General features: G+C 39.4%; 1 protein-coding gene across 12 annotated transcripts in view; it reads right to left on the bottom strand.

The window, feature by feature from the left end:
- Window positions 1-96: 96 nt before the first annotated feature.
- LOC119498787 (supervillin-like) overlaps window positions 97-22,175 on the bottom strand; it is a 69,602-nt gene continuing 47,523 nt past the window's right edge. For 8 of the 12 annotated variants that reach the window (XM_037787853.1, XM_037787847.1, XM_037787851.1 and 5 more), the window contains 20 exons: window positions 21,994-22,089; window positions 20,858-20,938; window positions 20,473-20,650; window positions 20,215-20,393; window positions 19,717-19,872; window positions 18,373-18,509; window positions 17,624-17,771; window positions 17,336-17,481; window positions 15,300-15,475; window positions 14,857-15,004; window positions 13,822-14,101; window positions 12,871-13,022; window positions 12,473-12,578; window positions 10,835-11,042; window positions 10,562-10,695; window positions 9,075-9,233; window positions 8,820-8,963; window positions 7,793-7,914; window positions 7,365-7,520; window positions 97-958 (listed from right to left, as the gene is read on the bottom strand). In XM_037787853.1, coding sequence (XP_037643781.1) covers window positions 872-958; window positions 7,365-7,520; window positions 7,793-7,914; window positions 8,820-8,963; window positions 9,075-9,233; window positions 10,562-10,695; window positions 10,835-11,042; window positions 12,473-12,578; window positions 12,871-13,022; window positions 13,822-14,101; window positions 14,857-15,004; window positions 15,300-15,475; window positions 17,336-17,481; window positions 17,624-17,771; window positions 18,373-18,509; window positions 19,717-19,872; window positions 20,215-20,393; window positions 20,473-20,650; window positions 20,858-20,938; window positions 21,994-22,089 — 2,993 coding nt within the window. In that variant the 3' untranslated portion in view covers window positions 97-871. Of the gene's footprint in view, window positions 959-5,138; window positions 5,161-7,364; window positions 7,521-7,792; window positions 7,915-8,819; window positions 8,964-9,074; window positions 9,234-10,561; window positions 10,696-10,834; window positions 11,043-12,472; window positions 12,579-12,759; window positions 13,023-13,821; window positions 14,102-14,856; window positions 15,005-15,299; window positions 15,476-17,335; window positions 17,482-17,623; window positions 17,772-18,372; window positions 18,510-19,716; window positions 19,873-20,214; window positions 20,394-20,472; window positions 20,651-20,857; window positions 20,939-21,993; window positions 22,090-22,175 lie in introns of those variants that run through there. The other 4 variants (XM_037787852.1, XM_037787846.1, XM_037787849.1 and 1 more) reach the window with 3 other exon arrangements.

Genomic DNA, 22,175 nt, shown 5'->3' on the forward strand with positions numbered 1-22,175 from the left:
TAGTTCATTTCCACCGCTGTTGTTTATCTAGAACAGATAACAATCTTGTTGAAAATGAAATACGGTGTTAAAATATATGAAGCAGGAGACACAGGATGCTTTGAATTGAGCATTATTGTGATTTAATTCACTATGTCTTATATCACAAAGAAAGTCTTTAAAAATGCAGACTAGAATTTCTGTATATAAACTGTACACAAAAAGCAAGGCACTATACATTCAGAGCTGCTGTTTCTCTTTCTCGTACAAGTCAAACCTTTAAAATTACAACTCTTACATCTCAGTAAAGTCCACAGTCACTTCAGCAGTTTCACACAATCGAGCGACACGAGTTCCCTACGTGGCCTGACAGCATCCAGACACTGTAGACAAAAAAAACTTTCCTCACAACATCTGACGTGACAGGATTTGTTTTTACATAGATACACACACATTTACACAAATAAACATTACACACAAACATTATATACAATCGCACACACACACACACGTACATACATACACAACCATAGCATGGCACTCTGACACCGAGCGTCCTAGTGTGCACATTTTTCATTCGTAAGTCCACGAGTGGTGACGTTAGTGTTTGGAGGAGACTCCAACTACACACAAACACCATGTATGAACCAAAGCAAGGTGTTTTTTACCTGCTCTTAAATGACAAAGTTGAAAGGTGAAACATGACTATAAGCAAAGGCGAGTGCATCTCCAGTCTCATCCTTCATGTACGTTTTCTTCAGCTTCAGATACTTTCTATCCCAATGTCCTCGCGTGTTGCCACCAAAACAGGTTTATGTGACATTTCCTGTTTCTCCATCTCAACGCCACCTTTTTTTTTATCAGCTTCCATCTTTGATTTAAAAAACTTCCTTTAAAACAGTCCTTTGGACTTCTTTAAGTTCACTTGCTTCCACCCTGGTAAACCTTCGTATTCCTCTCTCTTCATTTCCAAAGCTTTCTGCAAGTGGAAAGAGAAAGACACGTGCGGTAAATTAATCAGGAAGGTAACGACACGGGGGATTCAACTTGAATTTCAAAGGGAAGTATTGATGTTTTTCCTGTAACTGATAATAGCTGTGGAGCCGTCAACCATTGGTCTCTGTAACTACTAAAGAAAAACACAACAAATACAATTTTACGATCTGTAGGAATGTGTTTTTTTTTCACCTAAAAGAAGCTGTAATTCTTTCAAATTGCAGTAAATCTTGTTTACTTCTTTCAAAGTGAGGATTTTTATGCTTAACAGTCTTTAAAACATGTCTGACTATTTCAACTAGGACTATGAAAGCACCAAGAAATATCAGCAGATGAAGATCTGAGGGCTGAAACATGTTAAATACAGGGTTCGTACAGATTTTCAAAATAAAATTCAAGCACTTTTCAAGGTAGCTAAACAAAAGATTTCCAGACTCTCGAAGCCTTTATCACCGCATCTAAATTGCTACTATAAATGAAATTGCGAAAAATAAAGTTTACAGAATTCCTTTATACCCACAGCAATCAATGTATATCAACACTTTTTTTAAAGATTATTTTTCGGGCTTTTTGCCTTTATTTTTTTTAGTGATAGTCATGAAAGGAAAGGAGAGAGAGAGACAGAGGACAACATGCAGCAAAGGGCAACGGGTCTGATTCTAACCCCAGACTGCTGCAGTAAGGACTCCGCTTTGGTACCATTGGGGACCTGCTGTACCAGGTGAGCTACCAGGACACCCTGTATATTGATACGTTGTTTATTTGACCATCTGTTAATATTAACTTTGATTGTATGTATTGATCAGATTGATTATTTAATGCTTATCTAGCTCCGGTCTGTTCTGTGTCTGGTGTGAGACGCCAGAGGACAACAAACAAATATGACGACGGGATCGTTTCATTCCAAATATTAAAAGATTTTTGGTTAACATGAGTGATTGTGTAGATCACTTGTTCCCAACCTGGGGGTCCTGACCCACATTAGGGGTCGCCAAAGCTTCACAGGAGGGTCATTTTGGATTTTAAGGGATGCAAGACAACTTAAAAAATATATATATTAGCCAATATCTCAGCATTTAATTAATTTCTGTGAAGAAAACTAAATAAAATTGTTATTTTTATTTAAGATATACACCGATAAGCCATAACATTATGACATCATGGGCACCCTGACCGGTCTGCGGCTACGCAGCCTCGTACGCAACAAACTGCAGTTTGAGCTCCAGTAGCTCTTCTATTGGATCTGACAACACGGGCCAGCCTTCGCTCCCCACGTGCATCAATGAACCTCGGGTCTGACCCTGTCGCCGGTTCACCGGTTTTCCTTCCTTGGACCACTTTTGGTAGGTTCTGATCACTGCAGACCGGGAACATCCCACAAGAGATGCAGTTCTGGAGATGCTCTGACCCAGTCGTCTAGCCAGCACTATGTGGCCCTCGTCAAAGTCGCTCACATCCTTACACTGGCCCATTTCTTCTGCTTCCAACACAAATTCAAAGGTCAAAATGTTCACTTGCAGTCTAATATATTCCCCCCACTGCCAGGTGCCATTGTAATGAGATAATCAATGTTATTCACTTCACCTTGGAGTTAATGAGTGAAGTATTAATCTTATGGCTGATCGGTGTAAACGGGTAAAGGGCACGGTGAAGACCTGAACACAAATTGTATTCACAGAGCTTTCCCTCTCTGTTAAACAGCCTCATCCTGCATTAGAAAAGTACGTAATTAAAACAACACAAAAATCTAATAGAACTATGGCCGACACTGAATTTGTCAAAAAAAGAAGCCTATTAAGTATTCATTATTGTTTAAAAAAAACAAAAAACACAATACAGACAGAATTATATTAAAAGTTACTATAAATAACAGAAAACTCATCTCTGATGCAATATTCACTGGAAATAATCTGCACAAAATGCATCCAACTGTTATAATAATGATACTGATATAATATCCATAAAATATGTCACTTAGGCGTCAGTTTACTCAATGATAAAAAAAGGGGTTCCTTAAAGAAAAAGGTTAGGAACGAGGACGATGAAGATGAAACACCAGATTATGTTGAAAATTTAGTAGTGCATTCAAATTCAAGCATATTATTAACCATGAAAACATAACGGTTGAACGAACCCTGTAAATAAAATGAGTGAAAGTGATTTCTTGGTTCTCTCACAGTTAAAATGTAAAGTTTCAGATTATTCATATTAAAGTGGATCATGAGGGGTTCTATGAGGAAATAAAGCACACGTGGACTTCTCTGGTACATGTTTTTTTTTTTTTAAATTCACAGTTTCTGTAATAATATACTTGATAATAAAATACTGGGCTATATGACAGCCAACACACTGGTGTCATGTTAATGCATCTAGCACTCTGTGGGTTGTTACAAGGACAGTTTAGTTGTTTCAGTGTTTTTCATGCCTCCACTTTGTGCTCCACAGACAGACAGACGGTGAGTCAGACTGCAGTGTAGCTGACGGTGAATCATGAGTGCATCTATTTGAACTAAGAGGAAACAGTTTCAGGTGGAAGGTGTGTGTGAAGAGAAGAGTATAGCAGCAGCAGAGAAGTGTACAGCGGTGTGGCGTAGTCGAGTACAGACACCTTTTAAAGAGACGAAGAAAGGAAGAAGGCTGCACAATTAAATGTCGTTTGTTCAAAAACTGCAGAATCCAAGTTTATCATCGAGGGTTATAAGGCAGCTAGAAATAAAGAAACAGATAAAAAATAAGAAATTTTAAAAATAAAACTTCTCCTTCTCCTCAGGCGGATCCTCCCACTACTGGAACAATCGTCCCATTGAATTAAGAGACAGCATTGATTACCTAACCTTTAGACATAAACACAAGGCATGGCTTAAAGTAAACTAACCGTTTTAACGCATTAATGCAACTTGTGATTTTAGGTTAGCCGGCTCAGTTTTAAAACTAGAGAGAATAATGATACTGGTATCATATGAAACTAGAAAACCTAAGGAATCCATGTCATACTAGCTTGTCGGGAAGGAGGTTAAATAACGCTCCAAGATCACGCTAAATTTTGGTGAGGAAAAACTGGCATGGCCATTTCCAAAGGGGTCCCTTGACCTCTGACCTCCATATATGTGAATGAAAATGGGTTCTATGGGTACCTACAAGTCTCCTCTTTACAGACATGCCCACTTTATGATAATCATATGCAGTTTGGGGCAAGTCATAGTCAAGTCAGCACACTGACACACTGACAGCTGTTGTTGCCTGTTGGGCTGCAGTTTGCCATGTTATGATTTGAGCATATCTTTTATGCTAAATGCAGTACCTGTGAGGGTTTCTGGATAATATCTGTCATTGTTTTGTGTTGTTAATTGATTTTCAATAATAAATATATAAATACATTTACATAAAGCAGCATATTTGCCCACTCCCATGTTGATAAGAATATTAAATACTTGACAAATCTCCCTTTAAGGTACATTTTGAACAGATAAAAAAATGTGCGATTAATCGTGATGGACTATGGACAATCATGCGATTAAATATTTAAATCGATTGTCAATCCCAGTATTTCTGTATTTTATAGTATTGTGTTATACTGTAGTTCTTGATGAAGCATTGTATTGATATTATTAGGCCACCTATTTGTGATAACCTGATGAAAACTAGCTCTCTAGCTAACTCTGGCATATTTACATTGAGGTGATAACTGTAATGTTGATTAATGTGCACGGTCCCTGGTAAATAAATAAAATAAATACATTTAAAAAATAAATTTAAAATTATGAGATAAACACAAGTTTTGGACTTACTATGGCTGCAACTATCTATCAACTAATCACTTAATCATTTGTCAATTAAAGTGTAATTTCAAAGAGCCCAAAGTAATGTCTTCAAGAGTCTGTGTTGTTTGACTGACCAACGGTACAAACCCCCAAAAATATTTTGTAATTAAAAATGATACAAAACAGAAAAGCAGCAAATCCTCACATTGGAGCTGCTGGAACAATATTTGGTGTTATTGCTTAATTAATAGAAATTAATCAATTGACACTCGGGAGTGAAACAGGAGTGAGACAGAGTTTTCAAACCACATGAAGAAAGGAAAGAGAAACAAGGTGCTGACGTGCTTGAAAGAAGGACAGATCGCCTGAATGCTGATGAATCACATGAATGGCTTGACTTACCTGAATCCACCTACAACTTGGTCTGTAAAGTGAGAGTTAGATGGAGTTAGGATGGATGGTATGAATGAGGAGCTTTTGATTTAGAGGAAAACACCACCTTTAAACAGCCTTAACTGTTTTATACATAAACTATGATCAAGTTCAGTACATTAAGTCACACTGAGAAGAAGTTCTGTTTGGTCATTTACTGCTTTTAATGTATCAGTCTGCATCAATATCTGCCTCATTGATGATAGATTTCTTACACTGATGATGGAGTAGCTTCAGGATGTATCTTGACGTAGCAATGTTTAGTCAGTTATTTATGAAATACATCACTGAATAATAATAAACCGTCACCAACAGACTGTTTTCATAATAGGAACAAAATGTTCTACTAGGGGTTTTTCCTTTTAATATTAATGATGGGAGTGAATCCCAAACCTATCCACATTTCCCTGTTTTTCATGCTCTAACACTGAGGGGAGAATTCACAAAAGGATTAAAAAATAATACATGAAGAAAATGTATAATTCTTAAAGCACTCAAAAGGTGAAATGCACCTCTGACTGCGCTGCCAAGCAAACAGTGTCTCGGTGCTCCTGTACTATTAGCACTGAGGTAATACTGTGAGGGACACTTCCCACTCACCGGGCTGGTTTTTAGTTTACAGAGTTCACTAATCTAAATATGTTAGTGCGGGTAGGGAGCCTTTCTTTTTTTAGGCTCATTTTTATTTGGTGTTTCCCCTCTCCCTTTCAAACAACCTTATGGGGCTATCTTAAAAGATTCCCCTGGTCCACCCACTTCCCGTTACCCTGACAAATATCCAGACATTTGCTGCAAAATCATCCCCTCTTATGCAAATGACCCTCATTGCAAAAACAGTCCCATTCACAAAGATCAGCGCTAATAGCCACAAGCAGTTACAGTGAAATTATTTTATTTATTTATTTATAAGGGGTGTCCTCTCAAATTAATTTATTTTGGGATGAAGTGACAATTGTGTCATGAAACATAACTGAATAAAGCTTCCCTACATGTCATCTTTTGAAAATGCATGAAAAATAAAAATGAATGAAAACTAAGGTTATTATATAAACAAATATTTTCCTTTCCTTTTCCAAATCCTGGGTTTACTTTTTTCCCTTTCCTCTCTCTTAATCGCCTTCGGGAGGTTTGGATGGAAGGGGCTCTCTGGCAAATCTCTGGCTCCGGCAGACTCTCTCCCCTCACAACACAACACATTGGCCTCAGGCACATTTTGCCACATTGTAATCAGATGCAAAAAAAAGGGGCAAATTGCACTCAGTTGCAAAACGTTATGGCCGTGTTTGCCCTGTAATATCATTAGTGAAATATCTTTTGTGATTCGGACTTTGAGACGGGGCAGATACCGGTTGCAAATGATGCGCAATTCATGACTATCAGCAGTCGCAATCCTTTTGTGAATTCGCCCCCTCAGTGTAAACCACTCTCTAAGTGTCAGCTAAAGTCTTTACTGCAAAAAAAATAAAATTGAAAATGCAATTTGATCTCACCTAGGTAGACATTTCAACAAGTTACAGTTTTAAAGTTACTAAAAATAATTATCAGATATTTTCCTGTGATGAGGAACTCAGTTTTATGCATGTGTGATTTCATTTTTTTTTTTTTATAAAATTGCTTCTTTAAGTGACCAAAATGTCCTAAAAAGTCTGTCCAAGGGAGGGAAAACATGCTCTCTAAACAAGGATGTTTATTTTTAACCCTGCCTCCAACATTACAAGCAATGAATTACAATAAATTCTAACACTAATTATAATATTTAAAGTCTTTAATTAAAACATGTACATCTGTCACTGCCGATATAAATCCTACACGCTGTACATACATATATAGTCCATGTATATCCATTCAGTATTTATTCTTTGCACTATTTGTATTGTTTGTTGTTGACTTATATATGGAAGTTTTTATTCTATTTCTTATTTTATTGTAGGTTGTTGGTGCTTTAAAGATATATTTCTTTCACTACTTGTGTACATAACAGTCCTGTCTATTCCTCACATTTATTGTCTAGCTTTGTTGACCTTGTCCCTAGGGTTTTCTCTATATACGTACACTTAGAGAGATGTATAAAAGCCGTAGTAGGCAAATTCCTTGTATGTATGTATGTACTTGACAGTAAAACTGATTCTGAATCTAAATTACAATAAAAAAAAAAATCAGGTTTGGTGCAGCAGTTTAGTTTGTGGGTTAACTGACCTCAAAGTCCTGGTCGGACAGGTAGATCTCCAGGCGGAGCGGGTCAACTCCCTCGGGGAGCGGCCGCCCCTGCAACTGAGCCAGAGGGAAGGTGTTCTGACAGAGCCGGGCCAACACGTCCTCCACCAGGATGATCTGGTTACACACCTCCGCCTCCTGCAGCCAGAACAGAGGACACAGCATGACGTACTTTAGAATCACAGCAGGCTGTTTGGGCAATTAGTTTATAATAATGTGTGGGGAAAAATTAGAGGTTAAGAAAGTGGCTGTGGTTGTGTATATACAGAGTAATGAAAACCCCTCCTGACTGCTGGAGGCTGATGTCATGATTGTATCATAGAAAATGAGAGTATATTATGGTCAAGAGTTGATGTTAGGTGTGTGTGTGTGTGTGTGTGTGTGTGTGTGTGTGTGTTAGTGTTGCTGACCCTCTCGGTGATCTCCGCCACGTCCTCTCTGTGCTCCCAGCTGGGAAACATGTTGGTGAAGGTGAGCGGCTCCAGACCGGCGTGGATCAGATACGACTTCTGAGGCTTCTTCTCGTTCTTCTCTGCAGGAGAAAATCGCCGCAAATCATTTTGACCTCAAGTTATTAAAAAATTACCGATATGATCTAAATACTCCCATCTCGTTCGATTAAAATTAAAGATGCAGGATGTTTTCATCTTTGCTTACGTTTTAATAATAAGTTATAAAGCTTTTAAATACGCTGCTCCTTCTTCCTGGAATAATGTAGAGAAGGACCTGAATTTGTCAGAGCTGATTACTACTGTACGGGGGAATTTATATCCTAAAGGATTGAGAAAGTGGCTCTCTAGGTCGATGTGATTGCTCTTGAATTTCTCACTGAATCATATTGAGTTTTGCCTGTTTTTTTTTAGCTGTTTTTGTGTTGCATACAATCTGGATGTCATGCTCGTTTCACTTGTGGTGTGGGACAGTTGTATTTGTCTGCTTGTATTGTTAGTTTTTATTGTTATAACAATGTCTGTGCTGCCCTTATGGCCAGGTCACTCTTGGAAAAGAGATTTTAATCTCAATGACTTTTTACCTGGTTAAATAAAGGAAATATTAATATTAATATTGAATATATCCAGGTAGAGATAAATGGCTGGGTATGAATACGAGAGGAGAGTATTTGTGATAAATTGTGAACGCTCTGGTAAAGTGACAGTGAATAAAAAATTAGCTTTTCACCAAAACACTTGCCAAAAAAATATTTTTTTGTCAAAATTGTGCCAAAATCTGAATTATCTTTCCTGAAACTTTTAATTCATTACTTCATGGCGTACTGGCATTTTAAAAAACAAAGTGGCAACATGGAAAATTGGTGTATTTTTGGGTGTTCATCAGAGGCAAGGATTTCTAATAGTATAATATTTTGATAATATATTAGTGCAGCTGTCACCAGTCATTCACTAAAGCATTTCTTTATTGACTGTCGTCCTTTCTTACCTTTGCAGTACTGCAGCACCGTCTCCATCGCACACTTCCTATCTGCATCCCAGCGGATGCGAGCCGAGCCGGTGCTCTCGCTGTCCTGAGGCCACCAGCCCTGCCACAGGTAAACCTCGTGGAAGTTATCCACCAGGAACAATGCTGTCAGGGAGAGAGATTATATCACTATATGATATCTGTCAGAATACAGTAAGACATGTATCCAGCCAGCCCGCACAAGCTGACTAATTCAAAGCAAATAACAAGCCTCACCAGGTTGTTGTGGTGCGTTGTACAGGTCTTCCTGCAGGAAGGGCAGTGAGCTGACCAGGTCTGGAGCTCTGGACGGGTGGAAGAACTCATTCGCCACAAAGTCTCCAGATGTGCTGCTCAGCTGGAAAAGCCGTGGGGTGAAGTTGAATTTACCTGGATCTGAAAAAGAAAATCAGAAACCAACAAGATAAATAATTCCTCCAAGTTTCACAGGACAATGTAGCACTGAGGTTCAGAGCTGTGTATTGCTCCTCAAGACTTTATACCTTTTGTCTTGGTCTTGTTTATTTGTTGATCACATATTGTCTGATTTAAATAAATCAAGTTTGTTAACTTTATACAATATTATTTTTAGGGCAAAGTGTTTGTCCATTAAAGTAATTAAGAGGAACTTTCATTTTGTGTTGACTTTGGCGGTCCCTGTGGACAAAAGCAGTACTGTTTCAGAGCACCAGAGTCCCTTTAGAGAACCTCTCATTTTACTGCAGCAGGGTTTGACAGTCTGCCCCGCTCAGTCCTGGTTCTGGTTCTCCCATGCCTCCCTTCCCTCCAGCAGGCCCAGCAATATGGCCTAGGCCTCCAGCAGTGTGGTGTCGGTGTTGGCTCCCAGTGAGGCAAAGCTCTGCTCCTGGCCGGAGGAGCACCACTGCTGCCGGGCGCGGATCTCTCCACCTCCGGCTGGAGCTCCGACTGCAGGTCAAAGAGGCAGCGAAGCCGGATCTGGGTCTCTCCGTGGTGGGCTAGTCGCTGCTGGAGGCCCCGCTGGACTCTGAGCTGAGGGAGTTTCTGGTGAACCTGCATGATTTCATCGGAATCCAACCCGGTGTCGGTCTTGTTTACTTACGTAGGTCATATAGAGGCATCAGTGTTACATTGAGACTGTTTAACAACCGGTTAAAAGTTCCTCATAGTAACTTTAAACTATGATGGATTTGAGACCTCTGGCTTTTACTGTTACATTTAAGAAAAAAAACTGTTATAAAGGAAACTACCATTAAAAACTATTAAGTGCCAAAATATATGATCCCTCCGATTTCTGTCAAAAAAAATAGTAGTAGCTGTGTCTGAGGTGAGAGTAGATCTACAAGAGTATATCATTAAAGTGGAAACAGACAGCATTCCATCAAAGTAGTATTATTAAGGATGCAATGATACCGGATCGGATATCGGGCCAATACTGACTTAGCTACTGAAATAGCTGGATCAGGTATTGGTTACAATGGGGCCGATCTATTCAATTCTATGTTTACATACTATATACATTTTATACTGGAATTTTCATTCCTGTTTTACGTTTTGACCAGTTTGTTGCTGCATTAAAAAGGTTTACACTTGAATTGTAACTCCTGTTAATTTTGAAGATTTTTTTTTGTCATTATTCTACAGCTATAACATCGAGCAATCAACATTTACTTCATCATGTAAGTAAAAGCAAAAAACTTGTCTATTGCTACTTTAAGTAACCAAAGCACAAGGTCAGCCTGTACCTTGCAGCATGCAGTCGTAGGCCTTCCTGTCTTTTCTCCCCAGTGCCTCCCAGAAGCCCGGAGGCTCCATTCCTTCATCACACTCATGGATGGTCACGTTACTGCTGCTGTGGAGACCCGCCTCCAGAGGACACCTGAGAGGGAAACACAATTCATGTTTCAAAGCAACCAAAAACCCCCACAACACCCATACCACTGACCTGTTGTAAGGATTTGAATCAGTGTTGATGTATTGAATAGCATCTTGAAAGTCATTCCTTATAAAAAACTCACTGTTCTTTGATCTTCAGCGCTGCCGTGTTCCCCACACTGCGAGTGTGGAGCTGCGTCTTGCAGCCGTTCCACAGGTAGATGATGGCCTTGTTGATGTTGAGCAGGATCATGGAGGCTCTGGAGCGCAGGCTGCTGCAGTGACACGCCACCTCCAGAAGGTGGCCCTCCACCGGCACCTCGCCCCGCACACAGTACAGACGCCACTCACCTGGGCACAGACAAACGTGAATTTATCACTCAGTATTCCAAAAAACACACACAGTGGTTCCCAAAGTGGTTCCTTAAGGGACCCCTTTTCTATCATTGAGTAAACTCACAATCCCTGTCTAAGTGACATATTTTATGGATATTTCATATTATATTCAATGCATAACAATAACAATAACAATAGCAGTACAGAACAAACTGATGAACTGTACAATTAACCCAAACACTGACAGTAACTGCAGGAAGCTTGTGTAAAATTAGATATTTGGATGAATTTTGAGCAGATTATTTCCTGTGAATATCACATCAGAGATGAATTTTCCTGTCATTTTTTGAAACTTTTAATATAATTCTTGTCTGTATTATGTATTTTTTGAATTTTTAACAATCATTCATACTTAATAGGCTTTTTTTTTGACAAATACAGAGTTTTCTTCTCCCTTGACCCTTGGCCGTTGTTCTATTAGCTCTTTGGTTGTTTTAATTGCGTACTTTTTAATGCAGGATGAGGCTGTTGAGCAGAGAGGGAAGGCTATAATGAATATACTGTAACTGTTTATATCTTAAATAATAATCAAACTTAAAAAATAACAATTTCATTTAGTTGTGCGCACACGCACTTCTACACACAACAAACAGCGATATCCGTCTGAGATAACAAATAATAATTAATGGTGAATATGAATAATGTTGTGGGATTATTCCTTATTTCAAGGCCATTTTGGGATTTATACATTATTATTAAATATAGTTTTATAATATATATACATATATATATGTATAGCATCTTGATATATATATATATATATATATAAATAGTTTTTTAAAAACAAAGCATTTGAATACTGATTTGGAGGTTGATTACCATGGTAACTGTCGGTAGCTTCGATGCATTCGGGTCAGCCCTAACATACATACTGTAAAACTAACAAAAAACAAATGTTTATTTAGTAAATTACATCATAATATCTCATAATAATAACAATGTACCTCCTTTACTTTCATACCATAATTTTATTCAATTGATGATGATTTTAATTTTGAAATTATAAACAAATCTCAAGTCTTTTAACTATCAAGAAAAGGTGAAATAAGCACCCACTCAAGAGTTGGATTATTGCTAAACATACCATATATTGCTTTGCATTTCAGAAATTGTCACTTGAAATATTTCAGCGCAAAGATGGGAATCTTCAGCGGTTGATGTTTTATCGTAATAAACGTTTAGTTTTAAACTGCTGCCTGACTTTAAAGAACATGCAGGAAAAACAAAGTACTGTTGGCATACAATAAAACCTATTTTCCTGGTAAAATAGTAAATTATCTGCATCACTAAGGCATTGAACAACCACTGTTCCTTGCAGACAAAAATGTCAGGAATGGCATTAGATAAATAACTAGAATAAAAAGCAGAAATGTTAAAATGTTTACTCTGAGTGTTCTCCTCCTCCTCCTCCCTCTTGCCAGCGTGAACGATCATCCCTCCGTTGAAGCACTGCAGGAAACATGGAGGCTCCTTTCCTTGCTGCACCTGAACCTGTAACACAGAGACACAGGAAACCAGCTATGAAAACTATGCAAACAAAACACTACTTTAATGACTATATACAGCATACTCGTAGGTAAGCAGGAATCTGGAGAACGTATTGCAAGAAACCAAAATCAGGAAACATCTGAATATCATTCATTAAATTATGATGTCACAAAATCAGCATTACCATAAAATAAGGTGGTTTTCCCCTCACTCAGTGCTTAATACGAGGGTTATCTGGTGTGCAAGAGTTTCTGTTTTTGATTATTTGGCTGGTGAGAAGCCTCGTCTCATGTACCTGCGCCCCTCGTTCCTCGTCCAGCTCCACCGTCATCAGCGCTGACGTTCCTTTCTCGCTGACGGTGGAGTGTCGACCCTGCCAGAAGAAGTAGCAGCACTTCTCCTTCCCCGGCCCGCTACTCCTCGCCTCTGGGTTCTGCCTACGACCAACTGGGACACATATACACGACACAAAAAAAATTAACAAACTATTCTTAATTGTTAATAATAATAGTAATGTTCTTATTGCACCTTGAAGCTTTTAAAAATGGTGCAGCTCATGTTCAAAATCTCCAGTATTTGGAGTTACTAGTTTACCAGGGTCATACGCCATTCCACAATTAATGTCAATACATTTAGATACAGTGCTTGAAGTGGGAAACAATAAGTGCCAGTACTTCTTATTAGGGTGACCAGGTGTCCCACTTTACGAGGGACTTCACAGCATTTTTATCCCTTGTCACACCTTGTCCCAGATATTGAGACGAAGTCACACATTTTCATTGGCTCTAGTTTTGAAAAGTCAAACCGCTGCAGGATCGCTTTAAATTTCTAGTCAAAACCATCTATTTTCAAAGTCTTTGGACATTTTGTTTTTGCAGTGAGTAATTGTCATCTTTGATTCTTTTTTTTTCACTTTATTTGTGCTTTATTTGCCTCTTTGTCTGTTTTTTGTATCCATCTTTGTGTAATTTATTTATTTAATTATTTAATTTAATTTAATTGATTTAAGTAATTTATTTTTCATAGCTTGCTGCCTTGTTTTACTCTTTGTTCAGTTTTTGTAAATTTGTTTTGAAAACTGTCACACAAAGTGGCAAAAAACGGGATTAATTAGAACTCCAAAACTTGGAGCTCATTAATTCATTTCAACATGTTAAGTATGATGTTTTGATTTGACATTTCTTTCCCCCCTGTTTTATAGAGGTTTTAATTTGCATCACAGGTGTTGGAGCCTACAGTGACCAACCTGAGGTGTTGATCATGTACTTCCACTTGACCACGTAGGCGTCTCCCTCGTGGAACTGGCCGATGCTCTGGCGTGGCAGACGGCTGTAGTCGAACTCCAGGATGTGCCAGACGTCCACTGACGCCGTGCTGATCTCCTGCATCCTCATGTGGTCCTCGGTCTCCACTGGGCCGTGGCCACGGCCGACATTTATCCCATCCACGATGGTGGAAATGGACGACTGGAGGACGGGCAACATCAGGGTGGCGTCGTAAGGCCGGCATTCTCGCCCCGGGGCTTCCTAATGGTTAAAGTTAATTTAAAGAAGTGATAATAAGAACTGCCAGCCTGATCTAACAGATAGAATAAGCCACTCTTATTAATATTTTAGTTTGCTGTTTGCTCCGGCGCCAGAAGTAGAAAGGATTTGTGGTCATTTTGAGTCTCTTTTTAGTCGTTTTGCTCTCTTTGTGGTCCTTTTGAGTCTCTTTGTGGACATTTTGAGTCTCTTTGTAGCCGTTTTGAATCTCTTTGTTGTCGTTTTGGTCTCTTTTTGGTCATTTTGGTCTCTTTGTGGTCCTTTTGAGTCTCTTTGTGGTCATTTTGAGTGTCTTTGTGGTCCTTTTGAGTCTCTGTGTGGTCCTTTTAAGTCTCTTTGTGGTAATTTTGGTCTCTCTGTGGTACTTTTGGTCTCTTTGTAGTCATTTTGGTTGTGGTAATTTTGGTCTCTTGGTAGTTGTTTTGGTCTCTTTGTGGTCATTTTGAGCCTTTTGTAGTTGTTTGGTCTCTTTGTGGTCGTTTGGAGTCTCTTTTTGGTCATTTTGAGTCTCTTTGTAGTTGTTTTGGTCTCTTTGCAGTTCTTTTGAGTCATTTTGTAGTTGTTTTGGTCTCTTTGTAGTCATTTTGAGTCTCTTTGAGTGACATTTTGTAGGTGAAAGGCTACAGTCCAATAAATAAACAGATGGGGAGATAGATAAAACACAAAAAGACTCTCTGATGTGTGTGACCTGTGTAAGTAACGCAATTACCCTCATGAAAAAAGTGTTTGATTCGCACCTTCTGCTCAGGTACGAGCTCGCCAACTTCCTTTGGTGTCGGCGACTTTGCTTCAGTCCACTCAACGAACTTCTCCTTGAACAAGATCGTCTCGTTGTGCTCTGTCAGCCTGCCGAATACCGCCCAATCAGGACGGCCCTGGCCCTTCCTGTCAAATAATGCACACAGACACAGAGAAAAGGAGAGAAGTTGTCAACTTTATGCTATACTAAATGCTAAAAAAAGAGCTTCAAATAAAGACAGACCATGCTCATTAAATTCTTATGTGTGTGTGAATATGCATGTGTAGTTATAAATATTCATGATTTTTTTATGTCCTCTGTTCGTTTTTAGATGGCTAATGTCAGAGTAAGCTTTCAGAAAATGAATGCAAGACAATAAAATGTTATTGTAAGGATTAAAACAAGTGTGTGTGTGTGTGTGTGTGTGTGTGTGTTCCCCACCTGGGTATGAGTGTGTTGCAGCCTCCAGGATCCAGCGGGTTAATGTCACAGCAGGTGTAGTCAAACGTCCCGTTCCAAAGGTGTTTGGCGAGCTGGAAGGCCACTTTCCTCTGGGCCAGAGTCACCTCTTTACCGTGCCACACGTACACCTCACTGCCAAAGTCAAACACCAACACCTGCAGCACAAAAACACAAACAATGGGAGCGCATAGCTGAGTCTTTTGTCCTTGTTAACCAACAGCTGTGGACAATGCTCATTCATAAGTTGTTTCTAAAACAAGACCCATCTATATTACATGTATGTAATATGTAGATGTATGTAATACCATATTAAGCATTACTACAATAGAAACAAATAGTAAAATATAAAAACTAGGGCCGTCAAAGTTAACACAATAACACAAATTTGTTTTAACATCAATCATTTCTTTAACGCATTAATGCAACTTGTGATTTTTAGGTTGTTTTAAAGCTAGAGTGAAGATTCTGGTATTATATGAAGCTAGAAAACCTAAAGAACCCATTGGTACCAACCATGTCATACTAGCTGTTGTTGCCTGTTGAGTTTGAGTTTGCCATGTTATGATTTGAGCATATTTTTTATGCTAAATGCAGTACCTGTGAGGGTTTCTGGACAATATCTGTCATTGTATAGTGTTGTTAATTGATTTCTAATAATAAATATATACGTACATTTGCATAAAGCAGCATATTTGCCCACTCCAATGTTGATAAGAGTATTAAATACTTGACAAATCTCCCTTTAAGGTACAATTTGAACAGATTAATGTGTGATTAATTTGCAATTAATCGCGATTAACTATGGACAATCATGCGATTAACCACGATGAAATATTTTAATTAATTGAGCAGCCCTAATAAAAACACAAAAACTGACAGCATATTACATAAAACCACAAACAACACAAATGACAACAAACTAAACTAATATGACAATAGAGTGAAAAGACTGTGAGATTCTCCATCATTAATATGCAAAATAAGAATTGTAATTGCAGTGCACTGCTTGGTGTTAGCACCACTGTCCTGAACCCATTTCATTTCCTCAGCAGCAGCAGCAGCAGCAGCAGCAGTGCACAGATGGATGTAGGATGTGCTCGCCATGGCACTTGCTGTTGCTAAGCAACAAATTAAAACCAGCTTGAAGCACAGAGCTCCTCTTAAAAAACTCTGAAATATTATAAATATTGTTATTCAGAGCTTGGATCCTTAAAGGAAAAGGTCACCATCAGAGACTCTTAAACGTAATTATATCATAGCATGATGTAAAGTTACATACTGTGGTGATGCTGCATTGTTCTGGTGTCATGAGGCTAATGACAACTGAAAAACTGCTTCCACGGTCAGTCAAAGGGCAACTGAAAGCAGAACGGTGCCAGTTAAAGGTGGAGTCAGCTATACTAATCCAATACACCCTTCGTCATATTCAGCGAATATTTCATCACGGTCCACTAGCCAGGGTTCCCACGCCTTCTTAAAGCCCCCCTCCAGCCAGTTTTACTTCCTGTTTTTGGTTAACGTTATTTCTCAGAGAATGGGGGAGCGGTTAATAGTCAGACGTAATTAATTACCATGGCAACCAGATTTTGCAAATATGGAGGATGACGTATGAATTGCAGCTTCTACTATAGTCATACGTCATATTCCCCTTTTAACAACAGCCTCCTTTTTTTTAACTTTGAGCAGAAAGGGTTCTGTAAATGGGAGACGAATAAAGTGGTTCGGACTGAGTAACACTAAACTATTCCAGCCAATCAGCATCAGGGGGTGTTTGTGCACAGGAGAGGGGAAAGGCCAGAGATGTATAAAGGGAAAGGCAGTGGGAGCTGAGAAGGGAGGGTAAATCTGGAGGGGGGGTATTCGTCCAAGGGTTATTCAAATATCAACAATCTTTCTCCAGAATCACTGACTCCACCTTTAAAAGGCACCATTATTGCACTGGCAGCACATCCTTGCCATTCAAATATAAAAACAAGAAAGCAAAATGAGAGGCTTTTGTGGAAAATCCCACTGACCTCCGTGGACGCCAGCAGGGAGCTGCGAGGGACTTTCCCCCACTCGTCATCATCAGGAACCAGTTTGTCATCCAGCAGTCTGAAGATACAGTTGGTTTCCACAATGGCGTTCTCAAACTGCTCGTCATCCTCGGGTGGACCAGCCGCTATAAGCACAATTAGACAGACATATATCAGTGTAACACGCATCAGAAAATGTTAGATGATCAAAACAGCCTGCTAGCAATTTTTGAGAGCGACAACCTAAACTTTCTTGTCAAATCTGAATATCAGGGGTTCGTGTCTTACGTTGGTAAGCAGCCTGTCCTCCGAGGATCGTCCAGAACTGCTGCGCATCTGGACCGTGTGGGTTGACCCCTTCCTCGATGGTCTGCACCTGGTTCGCCCTGCAGCCCATGTCCTTCTTCGTCTGGATGAAGGTGGCCAAATCTACTGCCTACAAGCAAGAAACAAATACCTGTTTTTAGTGACAGAGGTGATGACGTTGATGAAAACAACAAGGAAATGTGACTTCTCTTGATTAATCCGGGAACGGTGAACTGACCTCAACAACATCCTGCTTCACTTTTATACACAAATTGTGAGTAAAGGTACAACTTATAACAAGTCAGATACTGAAGACAAAGTGAGGCTACTGTGAAGAGACTTGGCTGAATCATGTTAAGGTTTTTGTGTATAAAATCATAATAAATAGAGTAAACAGCACTGAATGAGGAGGCGGAGAAGAACAACAACAAATGTTTATTACAAAGTGTCTAGACAGACATCCTTTGGGGAGATGGAAGAGCTGTAGCCTGCAAGCCTGTGTTTGATGAGGAGCACAGATGGGCATATGTGCCAGTGTGTAATAGTGTGTGTGTGTGTGTGTGTGTGTGTGTGTGTGTGCAGTGAGTGGAAATGAGAGGCAGAATCATCAATGAATCATCTTTGTTCAAGCACCAATATTACAACAGAAGCCTTGATTCTAGACGTCCAAACCAAAACTCTTGAGGCCCAGTCTGTGATGATTAATAATACCGGTTCAACGCAGCGCTCACCTTCGCCTTCTCGATGACATTTGAGAACTCTCCTATCCAGACGACGCAGTGCTCTGGAGTGACCAACAGGAAACAGTCGCCGCTGTTCAGCGATGACGCTCTCGGCTCCACTAATCTGGTCTGAACGTGACGACGACCTGGGGAAAAAAAACAAGTTATTAATCTGCTGAGTTGTAGCATGGATGTATAAAGAGAGCTGGATACAGCGTTGGAGGCGGGCTCCCATTCATTTCTATGAAAGTTGTACAGTGGCGCCTTAAGCCAACAAAGTTTGACTTCTGAGTATAAAGTACCCAACTCGTAGATCTTCCGCCTCCCAGCCCTCGCTCCAGCCTCTGTCTGGGTCTCATTCACATGAACTGTTATTTGTCTATTAGTGCATTTTACAACTTTAAGGACCTAATGATTTAACTAAGGACTATTCAATTGTTCATACTGGGAAGTTGATTTACCCATAAATATTCGCTGAGTTACAGACGTCTCTTTCACAATGTAAGTCTATGTGAAAAAGTATTTTTGGGGCCAATGGCATCACGTGACGGACACGGAAGTTGTAGTACCACCATTTGGCCACTACGAAAATTTGCATCAAAGCTCGGCATATAGAGACAGAGTGTAACGAAGTCCCGCCCGCCCACACCGGACGGGACAACAATTCATTTCTCTCCATTGACTTTGAATTACGTGATGGTGCCTCCTTGTCAATTCCGTCTGCTAGCAAACTAGAGAAAAATGCCTACAAGCTGCTGTCTGGTGGGATACACTAACAGCTAGTTAGCTAACAGCTAAATTCATCATCATCCGTCATAATTTTTAGTCATCAACTGCACCCCTGGTAGTCATAGGGTGCTAAAATAAAAATATTCCCCTCCGATGGGCGTGGTTTTCAGAGTGTGACGCGTCTGTAGGTCTCTATAACTTTCAGTTCCTTTAGCGCATATCTGTCCTTTAAACATAAAGCCAGCAGCCAGTTAGCTTAGCACAAAGAGCGGACAGTGACGGAAACAGCTAGCCTAACTCTGTCTGAAGGTAAAAAAAAATCTGTTCACTAGTTCACTAATTGTGTTTTAATCTGGAGTGTAAAATAACTATTTGTTGTTTAATGGGCATTTCCAAAAATAACAAACTATTCCTTTAAATTGCATGTTTAGTCTATTCTTACTTGTCTTATCTAAAAGATAGTAAATTAGCGTAATCATATCCAGATTGTCAGTGGGCATGTTGTTGGCATAAGTCCAGGTTTGAATTAAAGCTTAACATCAGTCTAAACCCTGAACGTAAAGGAAGCGGCAGGGAGGGAACTTCATATATATACAGCTCAGCACAGTCAGAAAGGGTTTTTACCTTTGACCTGCATCAGCATGAGGTTCTTGTACGGCACGGCGCTGTTGTTGGACATCTGCTCGGAGATGTTGACACTTCTCAGACTCACGCTGCTGAAGTTTTCTTTACTGGCCAGACCTGCCAGAGCAGCGTCGGAGTACTCAGAGGATTTATTCACTGGAATAAGAGAGTACACATTTTGTTTAAAAAAAATGTGATCTACAGGGCGGCAGAAAAATAACATAACTGCTTCATTAAACTTTAAAGAAACTAAACCCCTACTGTAAACACTGCTACAGAAGTGGGTCATATGATGCTGCATTCCAATTAGTACTGTTTACCCGATAAATAAAAAAAAAAGAGGTGGAGATGTAGTTTTGTAGGCTGTAAACAACGATAATGTTTCCACTGGGATTTTTACACAACAAACAAACATGACAGAGATGCTAGAACTGTATCGAGTCTTTCTGTCTCTTTCCCAAACACACACACGGATAAAACATGCAGCGCCATGCTTACGCTCACTCTTCTCAGCCTTCATCCTCTTGCTCTCCAGCTGTGCTACATTTAATCTCTGCTCGGTGTACTCGTGTCTGATGTCCTGTCTGGCGGCCAGGATCTTCATAGGGTTTCTGGACGCCTGGACGTTCCTGGACGGACGCACCGACCGCTTATGCTGCACCATGGCCGAAGTCAACCTGGAAAGCGAGAAAAGTGTATGAGTGGTGTGTATGAGTTCAATTCAGCCATCACGTAAAGGCTTTATTATTTTCTTACTTGGGACCCTGAGAACCGAAGATGGCGTCAAAATCCTCATTGATCTCGATCCTGGTGGGCATGCGTGGGAATTCAGCAACGCGGCGGTAGAACTTGGAGAAGATTTCGTCATCCAGCTTCATCACTTCCTTCACGGCCTTCTCTGTAACTGTTATGGTGGTTTCCTGCAGACCTGCCACTGATCAGTGAGGGAAAACAAAGGAGCAAATACATTAGGGCCTAACACAATAATAATAAACACAACAAGGGTAGAATTAGCAAAATTAGCAGAAAAACATGCTCAGCAAACCCCCGTCAAATTAAAGGAAATTAAGATGTTTCTTGAGATTGCTTAATAGATATGAATAACGCTTAACAAGCTTAAAGTCAGTGAGGTAGTACATACCTTTGCTATTCAGACGTCCCAAGAAGCTCTCCAACTTGTCCAGTTTCTTATCTGACTCCATGTCTGGTCTGGCCTCAATTTCTATAAATGAAATAATGAAATCTTACTTACTAATCTTACTAAGATTAAATTAACCAACTGAAAAATGTAGATTGGGTCTTTTTCATTGTGATTTTTAAATTATTAGGTATTTAAGCTATTTGTAAAATGTTTTTTTTGTGACTTTTTATGAACTTGTTTTAATGATTTTTGTAAATATATGTATATATTAATGTATACACACACACACACACACACACACATATATATATATGCAGTATATACTAACGTACTAGGGCTGTCAAAGTTAACGCTATAATAACGCGTTAACACAAATTTGTTTTAACACCACAAATTTCTTTAACGCATTAACGCTACTTGCGATTTTTAGGTTGTACCGAGCTCAAGCTAAATAACGGCCCAAATTTACGCTAAAATTTGGTGATGATGGTCATTTTCAAAGGGGTCCCTTGACCTCTGACCTCAAGATATGTGAATGTAAATGGGTTCTATGGGTACCCACAAGTCTCCCCTTTACAGACATGACCACTTTATGATAATCACATGCAGTTTGGGGCAAGTCATAGTCAAGTCAGCACGCTGACAGCTGTTGTTGCCTGTTGGGCTGCAGTTTGCCAAGTTATGATTTCATCATATTTCTTATGCTAAATGCAGTTCCTGTGAGGGTTTCTGGACAATATTTGTCATTGTTTTGTGTTGTTAATTGATTTCCAATAATAAATATATACATACATTTGCATAAAGCAGCATATTTGTCTACTCTTATGTTGATAAGTGTATTTAATACTTGACAAATCTGCCTTTTAAGGTACATTTTGAACAGATAAAAAAAATGTGCGATTAATCACAATTAACTATGGACAATCATGTGATCAATTGCGATTAAATATTTTAATCGATTGGCAGCCCTAATATATATATAATATGTATATAATAAAAGTACTATTAACTTCTGGCAAATGAGAAAATCAGCCAATCAATTCAGGTTTAAACAACACTGGTTGATAAACTCATCTGACTAGGATTTCTTTAGAGGAGCAGGCAGCGATGACACAGCACTTGCAGATCTGTCTCACCCTCTTGTGGTTTGGTGATAGCAGGCATGCTGCTCTTGAGTTTGGTGGAGACCGGTGACAGGATGGGACTGATAACTGAGGAGGAGGCGGCCAGGCCTGAGGACACACAGACAGAAATTCACACAAGATAGTACATTACATTTAAATAGTATACAGTATATCACAATTTACAGCGGCGATTT

Source organism: Sebastes umbrosus, chromosome 12, assembly GCF_015220745.1.
Source record: "Sebastes umbrosus isolate fSebUmb1 chromosome 12, fSebUmb1.pri, whole genome shotgun sequence".
In the NCBI taxonomy this organism is placed as follows: Eukaryota; Metazoa; Chordata; class Actinopteri; order Perciformes; family Sebastidae; genus Sebastes; species Sebastes umbrosus.